This window comes from Patagioenas fasciata, chromosome 12 (assembly GCF_037038585.1).
Source record: "Patagioenas fasciata isolate bPatFas1 chromosome 12, bPatFas1.hap1, whole genome shotgun sequence".
Taxonomy (NCBI): Eukaryota; Metazoa; Chordata; class Aves; order Columbiformes; family Columbidae; genus Patagioenas; species Patagioenas fasciata.
This window is the reverse complement of record NC_092531.1, coordinates 11,739,602-11,749,842: the sequence shown is the minus strand read 5'-3', so window position 1 is coordinate 11,749,842 and position 10,241 is coordinate 11,739,602. Positions and strand designations below refer to the sequence as shown.

Genomic DNA, 10,241 nt, shown 5'->3' with positions numbered 1-10,241 from the left:
AGCCTAGCACTTACTGTAAATGGTCTTTTGAGAAACATGCTCTATCCCTTTTGTGAGTATCATCCCCCTCCTCCCCTCAGATTGAGGCCCTAGTTTCTAGCTTTCTGAAACAGCTGCTACAGTCAGTCATCTGGAGTTTAAGTGTGCCTAAGTTAGTCTCAGGAGCGGATTCAGGACTTTCAGATGGATCTTTAAGCTTATGCAACTTCTTAATATCAACGTATACAGGGGGGTTTTTTTGTGGTTGTTTGTTTTTTTTTTTAACTGCTCTTGGCAAGAAAAGATGTAATACACAGCACTTCAGCTGGGCACAGTGAAAATGGTTTGGTTTGCAGCAAAGTGATTCTTTTTCTTTTGATATGAGCGCAGTAAAATCCAACAGACATTGTTGTGAAAGGATCTGTTAGTATACATAACTGAAAACAAGCTGTGCAGAGAACAGACCTGTTCAGCTAACTGCTTCTTGTGTTTTATTTTATGGAGGTGCAGAAGGCAAAGCATGAGTGCTGATAAACTGTATGGCAAGCAACAGCCCCTCTGGTGTGGGAGGCAGTCAGACTTACTTAAGCAGTAACACTTTTGCCATTTAAAAGGAGTAGTGCATATCTGTAAGTACCGGGCATAAAAATTCTCGTAGAACTACTTCATGAATAAGAACAGTGGAATACTACATTATACATTCATACATGTTTCTATCATGTTCAGTTTTTATATACAGTATATGATCTGTTTCTATAAATGTACAGCTCTGCATAAAGACACTTCCTATAACAGGTAGAGCATCAAACATAAATCCAACATGGGCCAGCCATATTATATAAATCTTGAAGAAGGCAACATTGTTTAGCATACAGCACTACGTGATTTTCTGTTTTAACTTCTTACAGTGTCTGTTGGAGCCCCTGAACACTTCAGCAAACATAAACCAGTTCCATTACAACTCTGGACACAATTACTTAAATATACCTTTACAGTAGGGTTTCAGATGGTAATATCCCAAATGCACCTAAATATTTTTGACATGTAGCAGCATACTTAACGTGTTCCCCAGAATCATCTTCATTGGAGGAAATGTGCATTTAACATTATCTTCAGTACATAATTAAAAAGGTTACTGATATTCAGCTGAAGGCACTTACTAAATAATACACCCCTTTCAAAGTCCCTCGTCCCAGACTGCAAAGCACCTTTCTGTTTCAGGAAGATAGTAGCTTTGAATATTCCTTTCTTACTAGGTGTTAAAACCAGGTTTTAAATATAATAAATAATTGGTAGTATGTCCATTGCTGTGTGCTTCTGAGACAAAAGATCAAAGTCTGTACAGTGGGTACTTTTCTTCCTGCTCATATACAACTTTACTGGTGAAAATACTGCTGAGAATAGCAGATCTCGAACAGTGTCCCGATGGCAAAGGAAAACATCTTGAACCACTGGTAACTTCATGCAGATTTTTTTTTTGCCTGACAGTCTTTTAAATCTTGGTGACATAATTGTTTGGAAACAGACCTTGTTTCCCTCGTAGTCTTCCTGTCCACCAGCCAGAAGGATCTAGTGACAAAGAAAGCAAAGTAAGTACTGAGGTTCTGTAAACCTTTTTGTGTACTTTTTTGGGACAGCCTTGCAAAGCTGTTTGATATGGTGAGAAAAAGCCTTCTTGTGAAGGACTGAGGAGAAATGATTTGGAGAACCTGAGCTTGATGATCTTTTGGTAATGTCCCTGTGCCTTATGAGGTTGCTTTGGAGACTCAAAGAGTTGGAAATGCTTTATTTTTGTTTCTTGTGCTATAACTGTGTTTTAGGCCTATTTTCCACCAGAGCCAGTGATAGAATTGGTCTCTAATTAAATTTCTAGATCTGCAGTACTAAGTAACACATAAGTGATCTGTCTCTGACATGCCTTTAAGTGAGCATGTTTGACTGATGTGGGTTTGGGGACTTCTCTGCTCCCTGAGCTATCATAGAAATTTGCAAGAGTAATGAGGGAAGATAACTGGGGTGGCTCAAAAAGTCATGTCTTATGACAGTGTACCTTCAAGATTAGTACTAAAGTAACAAAACTGTTTACATACCTTCTTTAATTATATCAATCACGTCGTTGGCATTAAAGCTAAGTTCATCTGTGTCCTGAGCATCATATGCGTACAGTGCCCTGCACTGTGGTACCTGAGGCTTAGGTTTTGGCTGTGGTTTAGGCCTTCCTCCAGCTGGTGGGGGGCGGTTTGTTGTCTGCCTGCGAACACTAATGGGAGAAAAAATGTTAATGTGCTTCAAAGGTTATGACTTGAACCTAAGCTTTATCAACCCCTCTGTCTTAGTGGATTGATTTTAAAGCATATGACCGAACAAGGGAAAAAAATACTCTCTTAAATGTCACAACAATTAAAAAGAGCAACGTAAGACTTCCCTGTGAAAGGCAAAGTTGCCATTTCTTTCCTACTGAAATGAATTATTAGGTACTTCGAAGCAGCAGTTCAAATGCATAGGAAAAGACATTTTAGTGTTCAGGGTGGAATGTAAACAAATGTGCACATGCAATTCATGCATATCTTGGCATCTGCACAGCTGATCTGTCTCTCCCCGTGCCCCAACTTCAACAGGGATTTAGTTTGCAATATTAAAAACAAAGTTCTAGCTCACAGGCTTGCTACTTTACCATTCTTGTGACTAAGCTGTAAGAGAGACTGCATCTCTTTTAAGGTGCCTCAGATTCCAGGGCCGTCTATGGACTTGTTCTGTTCTAGTCAACTCTGAAGCAGCAGGGGAGATGCTGCACAAACTCTGTCACAGCTGTGACCACTCCAAAGATTAGGAAGGGGAAAGAGGGAAGAAATGCATTTTGCCAGCTCATCAGCTAATAAAGGCTGGAAGAGAGAACAGGTATTAGATGCAATATGTCAATTTAAAATTTATAATAAATGAATGCGCTGAATGACTAAAAATGTGGTGACGTGGAGGAGACTGAATTCTGATCATGTCAGGTAATGTCATGATAAATGTTACCCAGCTCTTGCAGAAAAGGTTTATAGTTACTTTCACAGTCCTACACTTAATTTTTTTAAGTATGTCTGTCTGGTTCTAAGTTTGTGTAGTAAACTACACCAGAAAATCAGCTTTGAAGTATGGGTTAACAACATTCCAGTTCTAAATCTATCTACTGGGAGAGACTATTTTTCTCCTGTTGTTGAGCATGTAGTGACTTTGCTTTGGGATAGGACACATTGTGTGAAACCTAGCCCTAGGTGTGGAAATGAAAGAATACAGAGCAAGTCTTAAAAAAAGAGCATTGTTTTTCTGCAACCATCTTAAATAAGATGGTTTGTTCATGAGAGCATGATGTTTTTAAACTCAGGCTTGTATTGGATTGTTAGTGATGGCTAGAAGTTAAAGCTGTGGCAGTACTAGTGCATCCTGCTCAGCAACTTTGCTAAAAATGAAGCCAATTCTAACCCTTAAAAATTATATCTAGAATGGCTGTTTTGAAATGCTGATGTCACAACTTTTCTAGCTTGCTTCTTGTGTACAGAGAAAACTAGTGTTTTCCCTTTTGAAAAAGAACTGTCACAGATTACTGTAACCAACTACCAAGTATAGTAATACTTTCTTTTTAGTACATTAATAAAGGCTCTCATCTTCTGGAGGAAGACAGCCTTGCAAATGTCACTTTTTGTACAAGTACTTCCTTTGGTCTGTTACTGCTGTAAAACTCCTCTAGGATGTTTGGTTTTTGTAGTGGTGAATGTATTGGAGAAACTTGCAGACAGTGATGCTGGGAGTGGTACTAAACAGGCAGAACCCCTCAGGTGTGGGGCGTGCCTGCCTCTGACTCTGTTCTGGCTTTGGCAATTGAGCTGTTTGAAAAACAATCCTCTACCTTGGCTAGAATGGTCAGTTTGCTCAGTCTCTGTAACGCACTTGTGCTGCCGCTTGCAACAGGAACCAAAGGCAAAACCAGGCAGGGCCGAGCCGGCTTGTGCAGTGCGCCCCCTGCTGGGGAGGGGTGGTGTCATCGTCCCCCTCCTGTTCACCCCGAGGAAATGATCCTAGCTCTGTCTTTGCAATAGCTGTTCATAGAAGTTCTGCTTACAAAGTGATACTGTTGGTAGTGTTGCAATATGCTCTTTTGTGAAACTAGGCTATAGAACAGCCCTAGAAACATCTACTGAGCTATGCCTCAGTAACACTTAGTACTGGTAAGGACAAGAACCATGTTGTATTAATACGATGGTGATTACAAATTGGTCTTTTGACTGTGTGCTCAGAATATGGTATTAGCGGTATTAACAAAGCATTTAATATGCTCTGTCAAAATACTCAAATTCCTAGACTAACCCATCACTTTCTGGTCACACAGATGTAAAATCAAATTATTACCTACTTGTTTCAATGCCTACCTGAAATTATCCTAATTGTAAAGCACTTTACATCATTTCTGACCAAAATACTATTTTACGCCTTAGGAAACACAATTCAAAGAACTTGTGGGTTGTACCAGACAGGCAGCAACTTGTATATTCTAATTTCAAGGTCTAAGAAATTACTTTGCCAGGTCCTTTTTTAGATGATCCCTTACCTTACACAGTAGCATCCATATTGCTACTGCATGTTGCCTTCAGCTATGGCTGTCTTTCAAAACAAACCAAATAACCCTCACTTCCCAATATCTTCTTCCCTCCTCACCTCTGTCTTCAGAATCATAAGCTATGTTACTCTTTTGTCTTAAGGCATCTTAGAGAGAAGCCTGACTTCCACAAAATCCATCCAGAGGGGCGCAGTTGATGCGTGTTCCCTACTTGTTCTTGTTGCAATTACTGCTGTGGCTGTTTGTGGGGTTTTTTTACCAGTCTTGAGCAGTTATCAGCAGGAAAAGTCAGAATTTCCTTTTGGGTGTCCCCTCAATATTATCTGGACAGTGATATAAGAATGATGGCTATTTAAACATACACAGGACTTTCCTACTTAACAAGGAGGTATTTATCATGTATGTTTATTTGAAGAGCTGCGGACTATAGAATTATGTCTGCAGTAGCCATTACTATACAAAGTTATTACACCATACCACAGTGGATTTTCATTCTATCTGCTAATGTAAATTTCCTTGTTGATTTAATATGCTCTTGGACAACCAGCTGTTACTAATAGAGTAATTTCTCTGAGACTTCATTATGTCAGAATTAAATCACACAAACAGGAAGTCACCAGCAAGGAGAAACACAAACTGCTTATTTAAAACCAGAGTATTTCTTTTTTTTTTTTTTTCTTTTTTTCTTGCTAGCATTGTGGAATAGAAAGCAGTCTTTGGCAACTAAGTGGCAATTTCACTATAGTAAAGCTCCATTAAGGTTCTTTAAGACAGTGGTTTACAAGGGCTGAGTTAAAGTAGAAACTGTTCAGTCATTCAAAAACTTAAAATTCTATAAGGCCTTTAACATTCTGGAGCACTAGAGTCCCATAAATATTTGACAGAAGACTTCATTATTTCAAAAAATCAGCTGTTTTGCCTGCTTCTGGATTTTCAGTCAAGATCTGAAGCAGCTGGTTTCAGAGTTGAGAACAACTTGTTCTGCTTTACTAAGTCTCTGATTTCTTGGTTCTGTCTTTGCTACTTGTGGTGACTGTTTTGATGCTTTGGCCCTTGGCTGTTGGGAAACACCTAGTTATAACAGTAAGACCTCCCCAAAATCTTGTAGGATTGTCATAGTAACATATCCTGGAAGGCTGCAGCTTAGAAGTCCAAATGATGCTGAAATAATCTTGAATGTCACACTGCCAAGCCTTCCTCCTAAAAAGAAGTACAAGTCTGGTATAGGAGTTCAGAGTCAAAGCTACAACAGAAGGACTATTAGCCAGCATTTCTGGGCGTTTCAGTTGCCATAGAGTACAACATCTACTATTTATGATCTGTAAACTGGAAGTGATTTAAAAACCTTAAGTAAAAGGCACCATGCAAATTTAAGATATTAAATTAGAACTGGTTCATCTTCATTCCTAAAGGCCTACAATAGAATATGTGTTTTGAAATCCTATGGAAGATGATGATACCTTTGAGTGCAGCTGTACACAACATAAGTTTGTCAGTCAGGAACAGTTTGAATGTGTGAGGCTATATACAAAAATTGGCCCTTTTTTCTTTGATTTAATGTAAAAATCTTACCCGGCTGCTCCTTGGTCAGGTACTTTAAGGAAATCCAAGCTTTCTGGTTGCTGTGAAATCTTGCTTGAGCCTCCTGAAAGTTGCCGTGGTAAAGTTGGTCGTGTCATATTTGCATACAGGTTTTTCTGACTGGCCCGTTGATTTCCTGGGCCCTGGGGAAGTTGTACGAACTGAGGCGGATTTATTACTCCATTTAGCTGCTGACCTAGAAGTAAAGAAAGTGTGAACACATCCAGTCCAAACTACAGCTCAATAAATGTAACCTACTCCTTGTGATCATGGCTCAGCTGTCAGATGCTGCTGTCAAGGAACTTGAAAACAAAATAATGCTGAAATCTCGAAGTGTGATTTATACACAGTTTCAAGTCCGCAGGTGATCTCTTTTAGCTTCACAGCTTCAGGACATGTTCTCAAGTTTGAGACACGTGCCTTTGAATGTTACAGGCAAACAGGAGGATCAACCTTATTAATGTTAGCTAGTAAGGAATCACCAAGCCTCTGTTTAAAACACTGCATACAATTTTATCCAGATAAGAGTTGACATTAAGCTAGCTCTTTTTTTAAAGTTCAAACTCCATCCAGCTCTCTGAATACTGGGTAGACTGTTTATACATTGCTATAAATGTCTATTTTAACAAGTAAGGGTTTTTTTTTCCCTGTGGTTTTGTTTGGTTTGGTTTGTGGTTTGTTGTTTTTTTTGTTTGTGTGTGTGTTTGGGTTTGGAGGGGTTTTTTTGTGGTTGTTTCTTTTTAAAGCCTTGCTGCTACTTCGATAGCTCAAGAGGAGTTTGAATTTTCTAGGTGATGACAAGGGTAAATACCTTTAAATAATAATTATACCTCTACCTTCAATTTAAAACAGACCCACCCATGCCTGAGCTACGTGAAGGAGTAGGGCCTAGGGAGCTCAATTCTGCATACTTTACATTCCTAAACCTCCACTAAATAAAGTAGGAGTTATGCTTATATTGAAAATCAGTGGTTAATGCTGCGGGTGATCCTGTCCTTTTTTCCTTGTGAATATGCCTGTTGAAATTAGCAGAATGAATAGCTGTGCAGAGAGGAGAATTCATCATCATGATACTTTGAAAACCTTTACTGCATTCAACAGCTGGTCTTTGTTTCTGATATTCTCTTGATAATGTGGCACAGCTTAAGCAGTCAGAAACTCATACGTAAAACTCACTTTAGGACCCGAGCTAGTATGGGACATACATTACGGTAATATAAAGCTTGTTTTATTCTGAACATACATATAACAATGTCTGTTCAGCTACTGGACCATTAATTTCAAAACAGATGTGAAAATAGAAGAATACATTTCAAATGATCAAGGATATCAGCCCATAGTGTTACTTCCCCACATTGTGAGAGCAGGGTGGAGAGAACTGTTTAACTTTCAAGGAGGGACATGCCCAAATCATGCAGTTGCCTCCTTCAAAGTCTGGACAATCTAATTGGGACTCTTTTGTAACACCTGTCTTCAGTCTTATTTTTCCAGCTATAATTGTCTACTTTACAAAAGAGTTTGAATTAAACATATTACAGTAATTGATTTGAGGTCTGTGTGAAGGACTTCTACTCAGCTTTTAAACAGGAAACCCTAACATGTAAGGGTCAACAGAGCATTTAACTTCAGTGGTTAGACTTTCCCTGCCTGGACACTACAGTGTGGTTTCCCTCGTCCACGAACATCTAGTAGTATTAGAATATTCTCTCCTCAGAGTTCATGGGCTAAATTATTTTTTTTCTCCCTAGGGCAGAGGTGAAACACCCTGGTGACATCAGTCCCATGCAGAAAGTCAGCCCAGTGTCCTGCACACAGAGGCAGGCTCTTTTAATTACGACTTTCTGTTGTAGGAGCTGTTGTAAGCAGTGGGTGTTATATGATTACAAAAGGCCATGCCACAGGTATGGGCATCCACTGGTGCCTTGGCCTTGCATGCAAATCTACATCCACACTACCTTACCTACATGAGGCAAGTTTGGGGGTGGTCTGCATGCACAGGGCTTCTTCAGCCGATGATTTTGTCTTTTTCCTGTAGCTATAAAACTGCTGAGTTTTTTGAAAATACTGAAACAGACTTTCCTTGCTTTAACTTGCCCTGTATGAATATTTACTAGCTGTGTTTGCAGACAGGTTAACTCCTTTAACTACTGTAATTTCATACTTTACTTTAAGCAGTTCTTGCAGATCACACAGTCTTAGCTTGACTCATTTACTAGGACTGGGAATTGTCTAGTTAATTTAGTGACCAAGACTGGTTGCATACCCAGCTTACACAATTAGCACTGTGCTTCTCACTAAACAGCAGCTCACTGAAAGAGAACCCTTTGTTAAGAAAAAACAAAATTGCTATGGGACTGTAAGTAAAAAAAAAAAAAAAAAAAGACCGCCACACACACTGAAACAAAACACACCACACTTGGGAAATGCTGGATCAATGGAATATTGTTCTCCCCTCTGAGTTCACAGGCTAAATTAATCATATCTCTCAAGGGCAGAAGTGAAACACCCTAATGACATCAATCCCATGCAGAAAAAGCTGTGCTGCTCACTGGCACAGCTGATACTTCTTAGCATTCAGTGCACACAAAAGTTGGTAAGTAACAGGGTAGGACAATGAGGCATAAACTGCATTCTATTCTTTACTGGCACTGAAGCAGTTTCATTGCAAAGCATTATCTGTGGCTTGGTAAGTGTATAGTTTTTACCCTAGAAAGGAAAGTGAAGGCTATGGGGTTAGTTTTAGCTTCCAGTGTCTTAAATTAAGTGGTTGAATATGCCAGCATCCGTGACAACCAGGGTATCTCTGTACCAGTTTGATTGTCTGGAGACTCCAACACTATACTTCATAAAATGCCTACAATGTATGTTCTCCTGACAGGATCTTTTAAGAAGGATTTTAAACCTTTACTCTTGTCATCTGGTAATTTTTACCCATTAAAAATCATAGTAAAGTGAAAGCCTGAATTTGGAATTTTGTTTTGGCTAAGAGGACTTACCAGGAGGAGGTGGTGCAGCTCTCATAGGGTAAGTCTGACTCTGAGACCTGTTGGAATACTTTCTGCTTTGTGTACGGTTCTGTCGAGTAGGACCTAAAAGAAATCAGCAATATTTTATTACCCTGTCACAATTACATTCAGTAGGGAGATCGTTCTGGCTGCCAGACCCCTAGTCTGTGATCAGAAACAGCTGATCTTCTGGAACAGTAAATCTCACTCCAGTATTGGCCAGGTTGTGCTAAAGCTTTAGGTGCAACAAGGATGACTTAAACATATTCTCCCTTTAGTGATCCAGTTCATCTACAGTAAAGCTGTCTCAAAAGGCTACAATAAATGACACTCAAAAGACTGTTAGCGTTATGAACTTAGGAGCTTTATGAACTTTATAAACCATGGATAGCTAGCACAGCAGTACTTCTGACTATAATGTTTCTGATAAGCAATTGCTAGGAGAAAAATGTAGGACGTGAACTGAGAGGTTGGTATATTTGCAGCTCAATCTTTGGTGATGTACAGAGGTTACCTCTTCTCGTATCACAGCCTTTCTTCATCGGCAAGACTGCAGGAACTGTGGGAGCTCAGAGCAGTGTGAAAGACTCTTCCCGAAAATGGTTGGCTCATTGTGCCATTTGCATTATGTCACATGATGAAATGCCCTCATTTCTTTTAACACAAGGCAAAGAATTTCAGACATTTCAGAAAGAGTATATAGCGAAAGTAACAAAATTCAAGCATGACTGTAGAGCAGCAGGGGATTCTGTATCATTAGGATTCTGTAACTTGGATCTTCTAAGGGTTACAGAATAATAAAGAACATGCTGAGGCTAGAGGCAAGCAAGGAGAGAAAGCATCAACCGTTCTCTAAATTTCTAAACCAGTCCCTAATTTCTAAAGGAAATTCATACTTACGGGAATTCTTTGGTAGCCCTGGTCCGATGCTGATCTGCAGCACTTTATTACTTGGCTTGAGAATGGCTATATCTCCTTGGCCTTGCATAAATTGCACTTGTCGAGAACCACCACTGCTCCAGGGCCCCCAACTCTCCTTCTTCAGCTTCACTTCAAGTCTAATATACGCACATGAA

The 10,241-nt window shown here is 39.5% G+C and overlaps 1 protein-coding gene across 4 annotated transcripts in view; it reads right to left on the bottom strand.

Moving 5' to 3' along the window:
* Positions 1-689: 689 nt before the first annotated feature.
* MYO1E (myosin IE) overlaps positions 690-10,241 on the bottom strand; it is a 112,333-nt gene continuing 102,781 nt past the window's right edge. For 2 of the 4 annotated variants that reach the window (XM_071813864.1, XM_065847071.2), the window contains exons 24-28: positions 10,066-10,223; positions 9,157-9,249; positions 6,152-6,356; positions 2,070-2,239; positions 690-1,548 (exon numbers count right to left, since the gene is read on the bottom strand). In XM_071813864.1, coding sequence (XP_071669965.1) covers positions 1,472-1,548; positions 2,070-2,239; positions 6,152-6,356; positions 9,157-9,249; positions 10,066-10,223 — 703 coding nt within the window. In that variant the 3' untranslated portion in view covers positions 690-1,471. Of the gene's footprint in view, positions 1,549-2,069; positions 2,862-6,151; positions 6,357-9,156; positions 9,250-10,065; positions 10,224-10,241 lie in introns of those variants that run through there. The other 2 variants (XR_011741007.1, XM_071813865.1) reach the window with 2 other exon arrangements.